At 47.1% G+C, this 18,398-nt stretch overlaps 8 protein-coding genes and 3 non-coding genes across 11 annotated transcripts; 7 read left to right on the forward strand and 4 right to left on the reverse strand.

Moving 5' to 3' along the window:
• Positions 1 to 1,632: 1,632 nt before the first annotated feature.
• Positions 1,633 to 1,751, forward strand: LOC145993065 (5S ribosomal RNA). The gene has a single exon (XR_014442277.1). It is a non-coding gene; the product is annotated as a 5S ribosomal RNA (ribosomal RNA).
• A 2,153-nt stretch (positions 1,752 to 3,904) lies between these two features.
• LOC145992972 (histone H2B) lies at positions 3,905 to 4,276 on the reverse strand. Its single transcript, XM_083129363.1, has one exon. The coding sequence runs from the start codon at positions 4,274 to 4,276 to the stop codon at positions 3,905 to 3,907; it is 372 nt and encodes a 123-aa protein (XP_082985489.1).
• Positions 4,277 to 4,476: 200 nt separating this feature from the next.
• LOC145992973 (histone H2A) lies at positions 4,477 to 4,851 on the forward strand. Its single transcript, XM_083129365.1, has one exon. The coding sequence runs from the start codon at positions 4,477 to 4,479 to the stop codon at positions 4,849 to 4,851; it is 375 nt and encodes a 124-aa protein (XP_082985491.1).
• Positions 4,852 to 5,520: 669 nt separating this feature from the next.
• Positions 5,521 to 5,841, reverse strand: LOC145992974 (histone H4-like; the record flags this gene model as incomplete). The annotated part of the gene is made up of 1 exon (XM_083129366.1): positions 5,521 to 5,841. A coding segment is annotated over one exon (321 nt), but the record flags the coding sequence as incomplete, so codon positions are not given.
• Positions 5,842 to 6,859: 1,018 nt separating this feature from the next.
• On the forward strand, positions 6,860 to 7,270 carry LOC145992975 (histone H3). Its single transcript, XM_083129367.1, has one exon. It carries the CDS (start codon positions 6,860 to 6,862, stop codon positions 7,268 to 7,270), a length of 411 nt encoding a protein of 136 aa, XP_082985493.1.
• Positions 7,271 to 9,487: 2,217 nt separating this feature from the next.
• LOC145993067 (5S ribosomal RNA) lies at positions 9,488 to 9,606 on the forward strand. Its single transcript, XR_014442278.1, has one exon. It is a non-coding gene; the product is annotated as a 5S ribosomal RNA (ribosomal RNA).
• Positions 9,607 to 11,759: 2,153 nt separating this feature from the next.
• Positions 11,760 to 12,131, reverse strand: LOC145992976 (histone H2B). The gene has a single exon (XM_083129368.1). The coding sequence runs from the start codon at positions 12,129 to 12,131 to the stop codon at positions 11,760 to 11,762; it is 372 nt and encodes a 123-aa protein (XP_082985494.1).
• Positions 12,132 to 12,331: 200 nt separating this feature from the next.
• On the forward strand, positions 12,332 to 12,706 carry LOC145992977 (histone H2A). The gene has a single exon (XM_083129369.1). It carries the CDS (start codon positions 12,332 to 12,334, stop codon positions 12,704 to 12,706), a length of 375 nt encoding a protein of 124 aa, XP_082985495.1.
• A 669-nt stretch (positions 12,707 to 13,375) lies between these two features.
• On the reverse strand, positions 13,376 to 13,696 carry LOC145992978 (histone H4-like; the record flags this gene model as incomplete). Its single annotated transcript, XM_083129370.1, has 1 exon — positions 13,376 to 13,696. A coding segment is annotated over one exon (321 nt), but the record flags the coding sequence as incomplete, so codon positions are not given.
• Positions 13,697 to 13,930: 234 nt separating this feature from the next.
• Positions 13,931 to 14,341, forward strand: LOC145992979 (histone H3). Its single transcript, XM_083129372.1, has one exon. It carries the CDS (start codon positions 13,931 to 13,933, stop codon positions 14,339 to 14,341), a length of 411 nt encoding a protein of 136 aa, XP_082985498.1.
• Positions 14,342 to 16,560: 2,219 nt separating this feature from the next.
• Positions 16,561 to 16,679, forward strand: LOC145993068 (5S ribosomal RNA). The gene has a single exon (XR_014442279.1). It is a non-coding gene; the product is annotated as a 5S ribosomal RNA (ribosomal RNA).
• Positions 16,680 to 18,398: the final 1,719 nt, after the last annotated feature.

Consider the following 18,398-nt stretch of genomic DNA (forward strand, 5'->3'; position numbering starts at 1 on the left):
TTTCGATGGAGACTTCTTTGGCTTTGCAACAGGTGCCTTCTTCTTTTCGCCGGTCTTCTTTGGTCGCTTGGCCGGGGCAGCTTTCTTTGCCGGTTTCTTCTCCTTGGGAGCCGAGCGTTTGGTCTTGGAAACAGCCCCGCTTTCCGGTTTCTCCTTCAGCGACGAAGCGCTGAGTTTGAAAGATCCGGAGGCACCCTTTCCTTTGGTTTGCACCAAAGAACCTGATGCCACGGCGCTCCTCAGGTACTTCTTGATGAAGGGCGCGAGCTTCTCGGCGTCGACCTTGTAGTTCTGGGTGATGTACTTCTTGATGGCCTGCAGGGAAGAGCCTCCGCGCTCCTTCAAGTTCTTGATAGCGTTGTTCACCATCTCGGATGTCCTGGGATGGGAAGGAGCCGTTCTCGGCTTTTTCGCCTTCGAGGACTTCTTGGGCGAAGCCGCCGTCGGGGCTGAGGGAGCTGATGCCGTATCTGCCATATCTACGCTCTTTTCGGAACGAAAATGAATCCCCGCGCCGAGGTTTCGACCCCCTTTTCTCTCGGAGCGCGGACCGGAGCGAGAGCAGCTCTCAGGCGGGCCGAAGCAAACTGAAGTTTGTAGTTGCCACAACGGTAAGTGTGTTTCCTCCTCTTTCCAAGATTAATTTTTTCAGTGCTGAGCTAGAGAGCACCAGCATCCCTCGTTGTTGGGTACGTTCCGGAAACTTTGAAGTAGCCGTGAAGTGCCGCAGTCCGTCCCCACGACTTCCACGTTCCTCGCTTCCTTCGTGTCAAACTCACCGTAGGTGTACGCGCGACCTCCATATGCCCGTGATTTCCTTAGTTTTCTCTGAGAAAAGGTAGAAGGTGCGTCGGTTGCACGGAGGAGATGGAAGTTCAATCCTTCCCCTATTCTCTTGCTGAGAATCAGGTGCCTTGAGCATACGACAGGCCTCTCAAGCCAATCTCCGAAGTAGCGTGTGTCGCACACGCCTGTGTTTGAACGAAGCTGGCCTACTTCCAATGTATAGCCTTTAATTTCGTTTATAGGCGAAAATCTATCGCATGAGGACTGTGGTTCGATTCGAAAGCAGCCATTTGCACCGAAAGTTAGCGCGGCCCTTCCTGCTCTCCGCCGATAAATAATAATAATGTAATAGTTTGTGTCGAGGTGCCCGTTGCCTACTTTGGTTTGTGGGAATAGCGCGTATTCGAGAACTCGATGAAGTTGTCCGAAGATAGCACAAAAATAGGAAATAGCTAGGCTGGAGAGTATATATATATATATATATATATATATATATATATATAACTACGCACTGGTAATGATCAGGCTGGAAAGTTCATACGAACTAACCGAGCCCAATCACTTTTTCGTTGTTAGGTCCTGGGTATATAGTGTGGAATCAAAAAGGTTGGTCATGAGATTCACTTTTATTCACTGCACTAAATTTTCTTCTTCTCTATCTTGTAGCTTTTATGTTCACACATCTCTGGAAGGGTGTTAAAGCACATTTCTCACTATGACTACAATGAAATGTATAATTATTTGTTATGTTTCTTCTACACGTTCTTGGCAGTGCCCACGAGACGAGACATTTCCCCGAAAACGAGAAGTTGGACTATATGTACCTTACCGAAAGCAGTATCTTTCGCCAACGGCCATACCACGCTGAATATACCGGTTCTCGTCCGATCACCGAAGTCAAGCAGCGTCGGGCCTGGTCAGTACTTGGATGGGTGACCGCCTGGGAACACCAGGTGCTGTTGGCATCCTTTTTCTTTTTCAAGGTTCATAGTGGCCTTTTATTTGTGAATTGAAGCCAATCAATCACCGACAGTTTTTGCAGAATCGCTTTTTTTTTTTTTTTTTTTTTTTTTCAATATACCTGTCATCAAATAATAATAATAATATAAGTGAAGAATGTATATTAGTATATATGAATATCGGGGAAGGCGACTTTCTTCTGTTTTTTGGGGCTTGCGGGGTTGCAGGGTGCGTTCTTATTACCGGCGGCCGCCATAATCCCGGCGGGGAGCGAGCGCTCCCCTGCCCGGCGGATCCGCCGCGTCGCTCCCCGAAGAGCCCGGCGTTGGTAGTTTTCGGCGAGGATACGTGCCGGCGGTTGCAGGGAGTGTGTTTTTTTTGGGCGTTTTTATTTTTTTGCAAAATGCCATCGCCGTGGAAGGAGGCGTTCGCTAAAGGGATAGTCCCGGCCCGGCAACCCTGATCCGTTGGCAATTTCGCCCGAAACGCACCGGGGCGGGGGGGGGGGGGGGTGTGCACACGCAGAATAAAGAATTGGAAATGTCGCATACTCGTTGGCGAGGACACGTAAACCGAGGTTCTGTTTCAACCGATGCATGTCAAATCTCGCGTCTTTTCCCTTCGGAAAGGGAATGCTCGATCAGTGCAGTGATGTGAAAGTGTCCCCGCTAGTGGACAATTTAGCAGAAGGCAAGTGGGGAAGGTCCTGGTCGGAACGGTTACTTTTGGCAGCAAACGGTTACGAAACTGTTACTTTTGTCAGTAAACTGTTACAAAACGGTTACTTTTGTCAGTAAACTGTTACAAAACGGTTACTTTTGGCAGTAAACTGTTACGAAACGGTTACTTTTGGCAGTAAACGGTTACGAAACTGTTAGTTTTAGCAGGGAACGGTTACAAAACCGTTACTTTTGGCAGCAGACGGTTACGAAATCGTTACTTTTGGCAGCAGACCGTTACATAACCGTTACTTTTTGCAGCAAACGAATTAACGATAAAATGACCATTCGGTATTTCTCGACTGGTCGGGAGTCGGGAAGTCATTTCCCGAAGTCGGGATCGGGACAGGATCCCCCCCCCGGTCCCGACTTTTCGGGATCCCGCACACCCCTAATATTAATGCATAGGATGGAATGAACATTTTTTTTTGCCATGTCAACGTAACCTAACCTCCCAGAGGATCTGGGTTCAGACGAACGCGAGACAAATTCCTGGAAAAAGGACCTTGCGTAAGACAACTTTGGTTCCTCTTCAAAAATTCGCGTACACTTTCGTTGTGTAGTCAGCATGTAATGATACCGAATGGAGGCATGTAGGCGTTCGAACCCCACCCCTAACTGAACAAAAAAATGCTAATCTTCCGGGATCGTAAGTTGAAGTTCCACCCCCCCCCCCGATGCCGCCGCCCTCTGGAAACAACGTTCAGATCAATTCTTGGAGTAACCGATTTCAAATGCAACGGTTCCCGCCAAATGTCACACTTCGTTGAGCGTACCAGTTCTCACCCTTTCATAGAAGTTAAGTGAGCCCTTTTAGTGCAAATTATGAATGTGACTGCCAAACTCTTCCTTTTTCCCTGCTCGTGGAGAAAACTGAAAGTAATTTTGAAAGTAAAATGAAGGAAAACACGAAAAATGAAATAAAATCACGACCTAACAAAACCTAACCTAATGTAACCCAACCGAGTATATGCAGATATTAATCTGTGTGTACCTTTCACTGCCATACTCTAGTAACAAACGTACAATTGTGAAATAGAAACCTGAAAGTTATTTTTGTTAAATATACAAGTTTATTTTATGTGTTCATCCAAAATAATAATGCGCCGAATCAATAATTGTTCCAAGTCTTAGGTTATTTTTTTGCAGTGGCATTTTGTCCAAATGTAACTCTAAAAGTCCTATTCAGCAAAAGAAACTAAAAAATTTGGAAATTTAGCCTATTTTTGTAAATTACGTGCTGGTTAAGGTCGTACCTTAAAAGCATTTTTTTTTTATATATACGTAAGGTCAAAAATCTTCTCGCTTGCAGGCTGAGATATCGTTAGGTTATGTAAGTGTACGTTTCGGAGGGGTGGTAGACAAGTTCGTCCAATTCCAAGATTCAATTTTTGGCCCTAAAAAGGGCCTTTTTCGGCAAGGTAATTATTTCCTTGAGTTTACTTTGAGCTGGTGTACTTAGTCACGGCCTTGGTGCCTTCACTGACGGCGTGCTTGGCCAGTTCACCGGGGAGGAGCAGCCGAACGGCCGTCTGGATCTCCCTGCTGGTGATGGTCGATCGCTTGTTGTAATGAGCGAGCCTGGAAGCTTCGGCGGCAATGCGCTCGAAGATGTCGTTGACGAAGCTGTTCATGATGCTCATCGCCTTGCTGGAGATGCCGGTGTCAGGGTGAACTTGCTTCAACACCTTGTAGATGTAAATTGCGTAGCTCTCCTTCCTCCTCCGCTTCTTCTTTTTGTCTCCCTTGGAGATGTTCTTCTGGGCCTTTCCGGCCTTTTTGGCGGCTTTTCCACTTGTCTTTGGCGGCATGTTGCAGACAGACTCGATGGGCGCCACCTCCGTCGATTCGTTTTTAAGAAAGGACGGTTGATATCAGACGGACCAATGGCGCTTCGAGACGTGTCTCCCGGACGCTCTCATTCGCGGCGATTCAATACTACTTAACAAAACCACCAAACTGGCTGGCAAAAATTTGTGTTTTCACGTTGTATCGATAGCAAGAGATCATCATGTCTGGACGCGGAAAGGGAGGAAAAGTGAAGGGAAAGAGCAAGTCTCGCTCCAGCCGAGCCGGACTTCAGTTCCCCGTCGGCAGAATCCACCGACTTTTGCGAAAGGGCAATTATGCCGAACGTGTCGGTGCCGGTGCACCGGTTTACCTGGCCGCCGTCATGGAATATTTGGCAGCCGAAGTCTTGGAGTTGGCCGGCAATGCTGCTCGCGATAACAAGAAGACCAGGATCATCCCCCGTCACTTGCAGTTGGCCATCAGAAACGACGAGGAGTTGAACAAGCTCCTTTCTGGGGTCACGATCGCCCAGGGTGGCGTGCTGCCCAACATCCAGGCGGTCCTTCTTCCCAAGAAAACCGAGAAGAAAGCTTAAGCTGACACCCTACCCCCTCAGCTTCTAGCAAATCGGCCCTTGTAAGGGCCACCAATTACCTTAGGAAAGGGTCATTGTCTACTCCATTTTTTTAAGTTTTCAAGTTTGAAGTCTGTAGTCTAATCAGGACTGACAATCCATGTAACTTGGCATGCAAATCCTGTGTTGATTCAATGTTTTTTGCCTATTTCCGATAATGTCAGAGAATAGTGGCTTACCTGTACGTATACATCTTGTAAATTTTGATAGCATAGAGATTATGACGTGTGTTTTGTTTTCGGTGGAGTCAAGCTGCACTGAAAATAATAATAATAAAAAATATATATATATGTTCGCCTGAGTTATATTAATTGATGTTATAATTTGACAGAAGCAATCTGAATTTCACATAAATTTCTTTTGCTTTGCTAAACGACGAACGAAGGGTGGGTAGTCATCTAGCGAATGCTGAGAGTCCTCGCGTGAATATTTTTTGTTGAATTCTCAATTATTTCAATCATTCTTATGTCATTATGAACTCGAGACGAGAGAAATCGTTCGAATCGAGGCTGGGATCAGGGGGTAAGGTTCGGGGAAAGTTGAAAGCTGACATTTCCTTCCTCAAAGAAAAGATTTGTGGCCCTTAGAAGGGCCGATTTTTCAAGATGGAGGACAGGCAAACTAGAGCCCTTAACCTCCGAAACCGTACAAGGTTCTGCCTTGACGTTTGAGTGCGTACACGACGTCCATGGCGGTTACGGTTTTCCTCTTGGCGTGCTCCGTGTAGGTGACGGCATCGCGGATAACGTTCTCCAAGAACACCTTGAGGACGCCGCGTGTCTCTTCGTAGATGAGACCGGAGATTCGCTTCACACCTCCTCGCCGGGCAAGACGGCGGATGGCGGGCTTGGTGATACCCTGGATGTTGTCTCGGAGAACTTTACGGTGGCGCTTGGCACCTCCTTTGCCGAGTCCCTTTCCTCCTTTACCTCTGCCTGTCATTTCTGCAGTGCACGTACGTGGATTCGAAAGATGAGAATGAAGCCTTCCCGGCAGTGTTGCCAACAGCACGAGAGAAAAACGGGCTAAATCGCACCCAAATTGGAGCTAAAATTCACATCCAGGGGGCTAGATTTACAAATCTTGGGTGTTTTGGTGCAAAATTTCTCAAACTCAAGAACCACAACTAATCAACTGTCAAGATGAGGGTCATACGCTCAACTAAATTAAATTTTCTTACCTTAAATAATTTATTTCCCCCGTAAATTGTGGTGCAGTAAATTACACAAAAGCATTACACATTTTGGAATATTCCTCCTTCATATATATATGCACACGCACACACACACACACACGCACACACACGGCCGCACGCACGAACTAGTCTCTGGTCGAGCCACACTGTTACGAACGATTCGTCGATTCCGCACCGCATTTCTGTGAACTTTCAAGGACCAGATGCAATACAACTGAACAAAGATTCGAATTTTCTGAAATCGACGCTATCCGTAATTCGCCTCGGGCTACATAGCATACCAAAACCAGAAACAAGGGGATAAAGTGACAATGTGCACTTGCTACCTGCTCCTCAAGAGGGGTCGCAGGACGAGCTTGCAGTTGCAGAGGAGGGTCGGTTAAGTGAATTCTTCTTTGCAGTTTACTTTACTGAAAATACCAAAAAACATTTCATTACTGAAAGGGCTAGATTTGTAGCAAGATTTCTCTCTGTAGGGCTAAAAAGCCCCTTGGGGCTTTTGCTGAATTTTGGGGCTGAGTACGTACTCAAAAGGGCCAGTTCTGGCCCCAAAAGGGCCAACTTGGCAACACTGCTTCCCGGCGAGCCGGCTCAGTTTTGTACGCCTTCGACAGAGGGGGGCAGAATGGCGGGAGCCAATGGGAAATCCGCTTTTCGGTTTGATTTCACGAATCAGGAGCATGCACGGCACCTTTCAGGGCAAAGCATATAAAGGCATGATTTTTGGTTGGCGCGATTGTTTGAAACGGAAACGCTTAGGACAAGCACGCGACAATGGCCCGGACTAAGCAAACTGCACGAAAATCCACCGGAGGCAAGGCCCCAAGGAAGCAGCTCGCCACAAAGGCAGCTAGGAAGAGCGCTCCCGCCACCGGAGGAGTGAAGAAGCCCCATAGGTACAGGCCAGGTACCGTGGCTCTTCGAGAAATCCGTCGCTACCAGAAGAGCACCGAGTTGCTCATCAGGAAGCTTCCTTTCCAGCGTCTCGTCCGCGAGATCGCTCAAGATTTCAAGACCGACTTGCGCTTCCAGAGTTCCGCAGTCATGGCTCTCCAGGAGGCCAGCGAGGCTTACCTCGTCGGTCTCTTCGAAGATACCAACTTGTGTGCCATCCACGCTAAGCGTGTCACTATCATGCCAAAGGACATCCAGCTCGCCCGCCGCATTCGTGGAGAGCGTGCTTAAGCGCATTCCGCTGCCCTTGGCAAACAATCGGTCCTTTTGAGGACCACAAATCCTACTTGGAAAGTACGTTTTGGTCGTATCTCTCTTTATTTTTTATTATTATTGTCAATTCCATCCCTATCCTCGCGTTTATCCAAAAGTTATTTAAAATAATAATGCCGAAGCAATTGGGCGATATTTCATGAATATTCAGTTTTAATAATAAAGCTCTCGCTAAATCTTTAAATCTAATATCTTACTCGCAGTTCATTTCATAGAATCGATGGAAACGAAGTCAAACAAATTATGACGACATAATGTGACTAGTGTATTGCTTTCATTTTTTTAAAAAAGAAAATGCATGGATGGAAGGGAAAGGATGACACCGTGTCCGATGAAAGGAAAGGTTATAAGATTGAGTGATCGTGCAAATTCGCTCCTTCCAGGAGAATTTTGATGGTCCTCAGAAGGACCTTTTTATGGGGAACACTTGCGTGCTCAACCATTTTACTTCTTTTTTGGTGCAGCCTTCTTTGCTGCCTTGGGCTTGGCAGCCTTCTTTGGCTTTGGCGCCTTTGGTTTCTTGGGCGTCTTTGCCTTTTTCACTTTCGATGGAGACTTCTTTGGCTTTGCAACAGGTGCCTTCTTCTTTTCGCCGGTCTTCTTTGGTCGCTTGGCCGGGGCAGCTTTCTTTGCCGGTTTCTTCTCCTTGGGAGCCGAGCGTTTGGTCTTGGAAACAGCCCCGCTTTCCGGTTTCTCCTTCAGCGACGAAGCGCTGAGTTTGAAAGATCCGGAGGCACCCTTTCCTTTGGTTTGCACCAAAGAACCTGATGCCACGGCGCTCCTCAGGTACTTCTTGATGAAGGGCGCGAGCTTCTCGGCGTCGACCTTGTAGTTCTGGGTGATGTACTTCTTGATGGCCTGCAGGGAAGAGCCTCCGCGCTCCTTCAAGTTCTTGATAGCGTTGTTCACCATCTCGGATGTCCTGGGATGGGAAGGAGCCGTTCTCGGCTTTTTCGCCTTCGAGGACTTCTTGGGCGAAGCCGCCGTCGGGGCTGAGGGAGCTGATGCCGTATCTGCCATATCTACGCTCTTTTCGGAACGAAAATGAATCCCCGCGCCGAGGTTTCGACCCCCTTTTCTCTCGGAGCGCGGACCGGAGCGAGAGCAGCTCTCAGGCGGGCCGAAGCAAACTGAAGTTTGTAGTTGCCACAACGGTAAGTGTGTTTCCTCCTCTTTCCAAGATTAATTTTTTCAGTGCTGAGCTAGAGAGCACCAGCATCCCTCGTTGTTGGGTACGTTCCGGAAACTTTGAAGTAGCCGTGAAGTGCCGCAGTCCGTCCCCACGACTTCCACGTTCCTCGCTTCCTTCGTGTCAAACTCACCGTAGGTGTACGCGCGACCTCCATATGCCCGTGATTTCCTTAGTTTTCTCTGAGAAAAGGTAGAAGGTGCGTCGGTTGCACGGAGGAGATGGAAGTTCAATCCTTCCCCTATTCTCTTGCTGAGAATCAGGTGCCTTGAGCATACGACAGGCCTCTCAAGCCAATCTCCGAAGTAGCGTGTGTCGCACACGCCTGTGTTTGAACGAAGCTGGCCTACTTCCAATGTATAGCCTTTAATTTCGTTTATAGGCGAAAATCTATCGCATGAGGACTGTGGTTCGATTCGAAAGCAGCCATTTGCACCGAAAGTTAGCGCGGCCCTTCCTGCTCTCCGCCGATAAATAATAATAATGTAATAGTTTGTGTCGAGGTGCCCGTTGCCTACTTTGGTTTGTGGGAATAGCGCGTATTCGAGAACTCGATGAAGTTGTCCGAAGATAGCACAAAAATAGGAAATAGCTAGGCTGGAGAGTATATATATATATATATATATATATATATATATATATAACTACGCACTGGTAATGATCAGGCTGGAAAGTTCATACGAACTAACCGAGCCCAATCACTTTTTCGTTGTTAGGTCCTGGGTATATAGTGTGGAATCAAAAAGGTTGGTCATGAGATTCACTTTTATTCACTGCACTAAATTTTCTTCTTCTCTATCTTGTAGCTTTTATGTTCACACATCTCTGGAAGGGTGTTAAAGCACATTTCTCACTATGACTACAATGAAATGTATAATTATTTGTTATGTTTCTTCTACACGTTCTTGGCAGTGCCCACGAGACGAGACATTTCCCCGAAAACGAGAAGTTGGACTATATGTACCTTACCGAAAGCAGTATCTTTCGCCAACGGCCATACCACGCTGAATATACCGGTTCTCGTCCGATCACCGAAGTCAAGCAGCGTCGGGCCTGGTCAGTACTTGGATGGGTGACCGCCTGGGAACACCAGGTGCTGTTGGCATCCTTTTTCTTTTTCAAGGTTCATAGTGGCCTTTTATTTGTGAATTGAAGCCAATCAATCACCGACAGTTTTTGCAGAATCGCTTTTTTTTTTTTTTTTTTTTTTTTTCAATATACCTGTCATCAAATAATAATAATAATATAAGTGAAGAATGTATATTAGTATATATGAATATCGGGGAAGGCGACTTTCTTCTGTTTTTTGGGGCTTGCGGGGTTGCAGGGTGCGTTCTTATTACCGGCGGCCGCCATAATCCCGGCGGGGAGCGAGCGCTCCCCTGCCCGGCGGATCCGCCGCGTCGCTCCCCGAAGAGCCCGGCGTTGGTAGTTTTCGGCGAGGATACGTGCCGGCGGTTGCAGGGAGTGTGTTTTTTTTGGGCGTTTTTATTTTTTTGCAAAATGCCATCGCCGTGGAAGGAGGCGTTCGCTAAAGGGATAGTCCCGGCCCGGCAACCCTGATCCGTTGGCAATTTCGCCCGAAACGCACCGGGGCGGGGGGGGGGGGGGGTGTGCACACGCAGAATAAAGAATTGGAAATGTCGCATACTCGTTGGCGAGGACACGTAAACCGAGGTTCTGTTTCAACCGATGCATGTCAAATCTCGCGTCTTTTCCCTTCGGAAAGGGAATGCTCGATCAGTGCAGTGATGTGAAAGTGTCCCCGCTAGTGGACAATTTAGCAGAAGGCAAGTGGGGAAGGTCCTGGTCGGAACGGTTACTTTTGGCAGCAAACGGTTACGAAACTGTTACTTTTGTCAGTAAACTGTTACAAAACGGTTACTTTTGTCAGTAAACTGTTACAAAACGGTTACTTTTGGCAGTAAACTGTTACGAAACGGTTACTTTTGGCAGTAAACGGTTACGAAACTGTTAGTTTTAGCAGGGAACGGTTACAAAACCGTTACTTTTGGCAGCAGACGGTTACGAAATCGTTACTTTTGGCAGCAGACCGTTACATAACCGTTACTTTTTGCAGCAAACGAATTAACGATAAAATGACCATTCGGTATTTCTCGACTGGTCGGGAGTCGGGAAGTCATTTCCCGAAGTCGGGATCGGGACAGGATCCCCCCCCCGGTCCCGACTTTTCGGGATCCCGCACACCCCTAATATTAATGCATAGGATGGAATGAACATTTTTTTTTGCCATGTCAACGTAACCTAACCTCCCAGAGGATCTGGGTTCAGACGAACGCGAGACAAATTCCTGGAAAAAGGACCTTGCGTAAGACAACTTTGGTTCCTCTTCAAAAATTCGCGTACACTTTCGTTGTGTAGTCAGCATGTAATGATACCGAATGGAGGCATGTAGGCGTTCGAACCCCACCCCTAACTGAACAAAAAAATGCTAATCTTCCGGGATCGTAAGTTGAAGTTCCACCCCCCCCCCCGATGCCGCCGCCCTCTGGAAACAACGTTCAGATCAATTCTTGGAGTAACCGATTTCAAATGCAACGGTTCCCGCCAAATGTCACACTTCGTTGAGCGTACCAGTTCTCACCCTTTCATAGAAGTTAAGTGAGCCCTTTTAGTGCAAATTATGAATGTGACTGCCAAACTCTTCCTTTTTCCCTGCTCGTGGAGAAAACTGAAAGTAATTTTGAAAGTAAAATGAAGGAAAACACGAAAAATGAAATAAAATCACGACCTAACAAAACCTAACCTAATGTAACCCAACCGAGTATATGCAGATATTAATCTGTGTGTACCTTTCACTGCCATACTCTAGTAACAAACGTACAATTGTGAAATAGAAACCTGAAAGTTATTTTTGTTAAATATACAAGTTTATTTTATGTGTTCATCCAAAATAATAATGCGCCGAATCAATAATTGTTCCAAGTCTTAGGTTATTTTTTTGCAGTGGCATTTTGTCCAAATGTAACTCTAAAAGTCCTATTCAGCAAAAGAAACTAAAAAATTTGGAAATTTAGCCTATTTTTGTAAATTACGTGCTGGTTAAGGTCGTACCTTAAAAGCATTTTTTTTTTATATATACGTAAGGTCAAAAATCTTCTCGCTTGCAGGCTGAGATATCGTTAGGTTATGTAAGTGTACGTTTCGGAGGGGTGGTAGACAAGTTCGTCCAATTCCAAGATTCAATTTTTGGCCCTAAAAAGGGCCTTTTTCGGCAAGGTAATTATTTCCTTGAGTTTACTTTGAGCTGGTGTACTTAGTCACGGCCTTGGTGCCTTCACTGACGGCGTGCTTGGCCAGTTCACCGGGGAGGAGCAGCCGAACGGCCGTCTGGATCTCCCTGCTGGTGATGGTCGATCGCTTGTTGTAATGAGCGAGCCTGGAAGCTTCGGCGGCAATGCGCTCGAAGATGTCGTTGACGAAGCTGTTCATGATGCTCATCGCCTTGCTGGAGATGCCGGTGTCAGGGTGAACTTGCTTCAACACCTTGTAGATGTAAATTGCGTAGCTCTCCTTCCTCCTCCGCTTCTTCTTTTTGTCTCCCTTGGAGATGTTCTTCTGGGCCTTTCCGGCCTTTTTGGCGGCTTTTCCACTTGTCTTTGGCGGCATGTTGCAGACAGACTCGATGGGCGCCACCTCCGTCGATTCGTTTTTAAGAAAGGACGGTTGATATCAGACGGACCAATGGCGCTTCGAGACGTGTCTCCCGGACGCTCTCATTCGCGGCGATTCAATACTACTTAACAAAACCACCAAACTGGCTGGCAAAAATTTGTGTTTTCACGTTGTATCGATAGCAAGAGATCATCATGTCTGGACGCGGAAAGGGAGGAAAAGTGAAGGGAAAGAGCAAGTCTCGCTCCAGCCGAGCCGGACTTCAGTTCCCCGTCGGCAGAATCCACCGACTTTTGCGAAAGGGCAATTATGCCGAACGTGTCGGTGCCGGTGCACCGGTTTACCTGGCCGCCGTCATGGAATATTTGGCAGCCGAAGTCTTGGAGTTGGCCGGCAATGCTGCTCGCGATAACAAGAAGACCAGGATCATCCCCCGTCACTTGCAGTTGGCCATCAGAAACGACGAGGAGTTGAACAAGCTCCTTTCTGGGGTCACGATCGCCCAGGGTGGCGTGCTGCCCAACATCCAGGCGGTCCTTCTTCCCAAGAAAACCGAGAAGAAAGCTTAAGCTGACACCCTACCCCCTCAGCTTCTAGCAAATCGGCCCTTGTAAGGGCCACCAATTACCTTAGGAAAGGGTCATTGTCTACTCCATTTTTTTAAGTTTTCAAGTTTGAAGTCTGTAGTCTAATCAGGACTGACAATCCATGTAACTTGGCATGCAAATCCTGTGTTGATTCAATGTTTTTTGCCTATTTCCGATAATGTCAGAGAATAGTGGCTTACCTGTACGTATACATCTTGTAAATTTTGATAGCATAGAGATTATGACGTGTGTTTTGTTTTCGGTGGAGTCAAGCTGCACTGAAAATAATAATAATAAAAAATATATATATATGTTCGCCTGAGTTATATTAATTGATGTTATAATTTGACAGAAGCAATCTGAATTTCACATAAATTTCTTTTGCTTTGCTAAACGACGAACGAAGGGTGGGTAGTCATCTAGCGAATGCTGAGAGTCCTCGCGTGAATATTTTTTGTTGAATTCTCAATTATTTCAATCATTCTTATGTCATTATGAACTCGAGACGAGAGAAATCGTTCGAATCGAGGCTGGGATCAGGGGGTAAGGTTCGGGGAAAGTTGAAAGCTGACATTTCCTTCCTCAAAGAAAAGATTTGTGGCCCTTAGAAGGGCCGATTTTTCAAGATGGAGGACAGGCAAACTAGAGCCCTTAACCTCCGAAACCGTACAAGGTTCTGCCTTGACGTTTGAGTGCGTACACGACGTCCATGGCGGTTACGGTTTTCCTCTTGGCGTGCTCCGTGTAGGTGACGGCATCGCGGATAACGTTCTCCAAGAACACCTTGAGGACGCCGCGTGTCTCTTCGTAGATGAGACCGGAGATTCGCTTCACACCTCCTCGCCGGGCAAGACGGCGGATGGCGGGCTTGGTGATACCCTGGATGTTGTCTCGGAGAACTTTACGGTGGCGCTTGGCACCTCCTTTGCCGAGTCCCTTTCCTCCTTTACCTCTGCCTGTCATTTCTGCAGTGCACGTACGTGGATTCGAAAGATGAGAATGAAGCCTTCCCGGCGAGCCGGCTCAGTTTTGTACGCCTTCGACAGAGGGGGGCAGAATGGCGGGAGCCAATGGGAAATCCGCTTTTCGGTTTGATTTCACGAATCAGGAGCATGCACGGCACCTTTCAGGGCAAAGCATATAAAGGCATGATTTTTGGTTGGCGCGATTGTTTGAAACGGAAACGCTTAGGACAAGCACGCGACAATGGCCCGGACTAAGCAAACTGCACGAAAATCCACCGGAGGCAAGGCCCCAAGGAAGCAGCTCGCCACAAAGGCAGCTAGGAAGAGCGCTCCCGCCACCGGAGGAGTGAAGAAGCCCCATAGGTACAGGCCAGGTACCGTGGCTCTTCGAGAAATCCGTCGCTACCAGAAGAGCACCGAGTTGCTCATCAGGAAGCTTCCTTTCCAGCGTCTCGTCCGCGAGATCGCTCAAGATTTCAAGACCGACTTGCGCTTCCAGAGTTCCGCAGTCATGGCTCTCCAGGAGGCCAGCGAGGCTTACCTCGTCGGTCTCTTCGAAGATACCAACTTGTGTGCCATCCACGCTAAGCGTGTCACTATCATGCCAAAGGACATCCAGCTCGCCCGCCGCATTCGTGGAGAGCGTGCTTAAGCGCATTCCGCTGCCCTTGGCAAACAATCGGTCCTTTTGAGGACCACAAATCCTACTTGGAAAGTACGTTTTGGTCGTATCTCTCTTTATTTTTTATTATTATTGTCAATTCCATCCCTATCCTCGCGTTTATCCAAAAGTTATTTAAAATAATAATGCCGAAGCAATTGGGCGATATTTCATGAATATTCAGTTTTAATAATAAAGCTCTCGCTAAATCTTTAAATCTAATATCTTACTCGCAGTTCATTTCATAGAATCGATGGAAACGAAGTCAAACAAATTATGACGACATAATGTGACTAGTGTATTGCTTTCATTTTTTTAAAAAAGAAAATGCATGGATGGAAGGGAAAGGATGACACCGTGTCCGATGAAAGGAAAGGTTATAAGATTGAGTGATCGTGCAAATTCGCTCCTTCCAGGAGAATTTTGATGGTCCTCAGAAGGACCTTTTTATGGGGAACACTTGCGTGCTCAACCATTTTACTTCTTTTTTGGTGCAGCCTTCTTTGCTGCCTTGGGCTTGGCAGCCTTCTTTGGCTTTGGCGCCTTTGGTTTCTTGGGCGTCTTTGCCTTTTTCACTTTCGATGGAGACTTCTTTGGCTTTGCAACAGGTGCCTTCTTCTTTTCGCCGGTCTTCTTTGGTCGCTTGGCCGGGGCAGCTTTCTTTGCCGGTTTCTTCTCCTTGGGAGCCGAGCGTTTGGTCTTGGAAACAGCCCCGCTTTCCGGTTTCTCCTTCAGCGACGAAGCGCTGAGTTTGAAAGATCCGGAGGCACCCTTTCCTTTGGTTTGCACCAAAGAACCTGATGCCACGGCGCTCCTCAGGTACTTCTTGATGAAGGGCGCGAGCTTCTCGGCGTCGACCTTGTAGTTCTGGGTGATGTACTTCTTGATGGCCTGCAGGGAAGAGCCTCCGCGCTCCTTCAAGTTCTTGATAGCGTTGTTCACCATCTCGGATGTCCTGGGATGGGAAGGAGCCGTTCTCGGCTTTTTCGCCTTCGAGGACTTCTTGGGCGAAGCCGCCGTCGGGGCTGAGGGAGCTGATGCCGTATCTGCCATATCTACGCTCTTTTCGGAACGAAAATGAATCCCCGCGCCGAGGTTTCGACCCCCTTTTCTCTCGGAGCGCGGACCGGAGCGAGAGCAGCTCTCAGGCGGGCCGAAGCAAACTGAAGTTTGTAGTTGCCACAACGGTAAGTGTGTTTCCTCCTCTTTCCAAGATTAATTTTTTCAGTGCTGAGCTAGAGAGCACCAGCATCCCTCGTTGTTGGGTACGTTCCGGAAACTTTGAAGTAGCCGTGAAGTGCCGCAGTCCGTCCCCACGACTTCCACGTTCCTCGCTTCCTTCGTGTCAAACTCACCGTAGGTGTACGCGCGACCTCCATATGCCCGTGATTTCCTTAGTTTTCTCTGAGAAAAGGTAGAAGGTGCGTCGGTTGCACGGAGGAGATGGAAGTTCAATCCTTCCCCTATTCTCTTGCTGAGAATCAGGTGCCTTGAGCATACGACAGGCCTCTCAAGCCAATCTCCGAAGTAGCGTGTGTCGCACACGCCTGTGTTTGAACGAAGCTGGCCTACTTCCAATGTATAGCCTTTAATTTCGTTTATAGGCGAAAATCTATCGCATGAGGACTGTGGTTCGATTCGAAAGCAGCCATTTGCACCGAAAGTTAGCGCGGCCCTTCCTGCTCTCCGCCGATAAATAATAATAATGTAATAGTTTGTGTCGAGGTGCCCGTTGCCTACTTTGGTTTGTGGGAATAGCGCGTATTCGAGAACTCGATGAAGTTGTCCGAAGATAGCACAAAAATAGGAAATAGCTAGGCTGGAGAGTATATATATATATATATATATATATATATATATATATATAACTACGCACTGGTAATGATCAGGCTGGAAAGTTCATACGAACTAACCGAGCCCAATCACTTTTTCGTTGTTAGGTCCTGGGTATATAGTGTGGAATCAAAAAGGTTGGTCATGAGATTCACTTTTATTCACTGCACTAAATTTTCTTCTTCTCTATCTTGTAGCTTTTATGTTCACACATCTCTGGAAGGGTGTTAAAGCACATTTCTCACTATGACTACAATGAAATGTATAATTATTTGTTATGTTTCTTCTACACGTTCTTGGCAGTGCCCACGAGACGAGACATTTCCCCGAAAACGAGAAGTTGGACTATATGTACCTTACCGAAAGCAGTATCTTTCGCCAACGGCCATACCACGCTGAATATACCGGTTCTCGTCCGATCACCGAAGTCAAGCAGCGTCGGGCCTGGTCAGTACTTGGATGGGTGACCGCCTGGGAACACCAGGTGCTGTTGGCATCCTTTTTCTTTTTCAAGGTTCATAGTGGCCTTTTATTTGTGAATTGAAGCCAATCAATCACCGACAGTTTTTGCAGAATCGCTTTTTTTTTTTTTTTTTTTTTTTTTCAATATACCTGTCATCAAATAATAATAATAATATAAGTGAAGAATGTATATTAGTATATATGAATATCGGGGAAGGCGACTTTCTTCTGTTTTTTGGGGCTTGCGGGGTTGCAGGGTGCGTTCTTATTACCGGCGGCCGCCATAATCCCGGCGGGGAGCGAGCGCTCCCCTGCCCGGCGGATCCGCCGCGTCGCTCCCCGAAGAGCCCGGCGTTGGTAGTTTTCGGCGAGGATACGTGCCGGCGGTTGCAGGGAGTGTGTTTTTTTTGGGCGTTTTTATTTTTTTGCAAAATGCCATCGCCGTGGAAGGAGGCGTTCGCTAAAGGGATAGTCCCGGCCCGGCAACCCTGATCCGTTGGCAATTTCGCCCGAAACGCACCGGGGCGGGGGGGGGGGGGGGTGTGCACACGCAGAATAAAGAATTGGAAATGTCGCATACTCGTTGGCGAGGACACGTAAACCGAGGTTCTGTTTCAACCGATGCATGTCAAATCTCGCGTCTTTTCCCTTCGGAAAGGGAATGCTCGATCAGTGCAGTGATGTGAAAGTGTCCCCGCTAGTGGACAATTTAGCAGAAGGCAAGTGGGGAAGGTCCTGGTCGGAACGGTTACTTTTGGCAGCAAACGGTTACGAAACTGTTACTTTTGTCAGTAAACTGTTACAAAACGGTTACTTTTGTCAGTAAACTGTTACAAAACGGTTACTTTTGGCAGTAAACTGTTACGAAACGGTTACTTTTGGCAGTAAACGGTTACGAAACTGTTAGTTTTAGCAGGGAACGGTTACAAAACCGTTACTTTTGGCAGCAGACGGTTACGAAATCGTTACTTTTGGCAGCAGACCGTTACATAACCGTTACTTTTTGCAGCAAACGAATTAACGATAAAATGACCATTCGGTATTTCTCGACTGGTCGGGAGTCGGGAAGTCATTTCCCGAAGTCGGGATCGGGACAGGATCCCCCCCCCGGTCCCGACTTTTCGGGATCCCGCACACCCCTAATATTAATGCATAGGATGGAATGAACATTTTTTTTTGCCATGTCAACGTAACCTAACCTCCCAGAGGATCTGGGTTCAGACGAACGCGAGACAAATTCCTGGAAAAAGGACCTTGCGTAAGACAACTTTGGTTCCTCTTCAAAAATTCGCGTACACTTTCGTTGTGTAGTCAGCATGTAATGATACCGAATGGAGGCATGTAGGCGTTCGAACCCCACCCCTAACTGAACAAAAAAATGCTAATCTTCCGGGATCGTAAGTTGAAGTTCCACCCCCCCCCCCGATGCCGCCGCCCTCTGGAAACAACGTTCAGATCAATTCTTGGAGTAACCGATTTCAAATGCAACGGTTCCCGCCAAATGTCACACTTCGTTGAGCGTACCAGTTCTCACCCTTTCATAGAAGTTAAGTGAGCCCTTTTAGTGCAAATTATGAATGTGACTGCCAAACTCTTCCTTTTTCCCTGCTCGTGGAGAAAACTGAAAGTAATTTTGAAAGTAAAATGAAGGAAAACACGAAAAATGAAATAAAATCACGACCTAACAAAACCTAACCTAATGTAACCCAACCGAGTATATGCAGATATTAATCTGTGTGTACCTTTCACTGCC

This window comes from Lepisma saccharinum, chromosome 9 (assembly GCF_977018435.1).
Source record: "Lepisma saccharinum chromosome 9, izLepSacc3.1, whole genome shotgun sequence".
Classification (NCBI taxonomy): Eukaryota; Metazoa; Arthropoda; class Insecta; order Zygentoma; family Lepismatidae; genus Lepisma; species Lepisma saccharinum.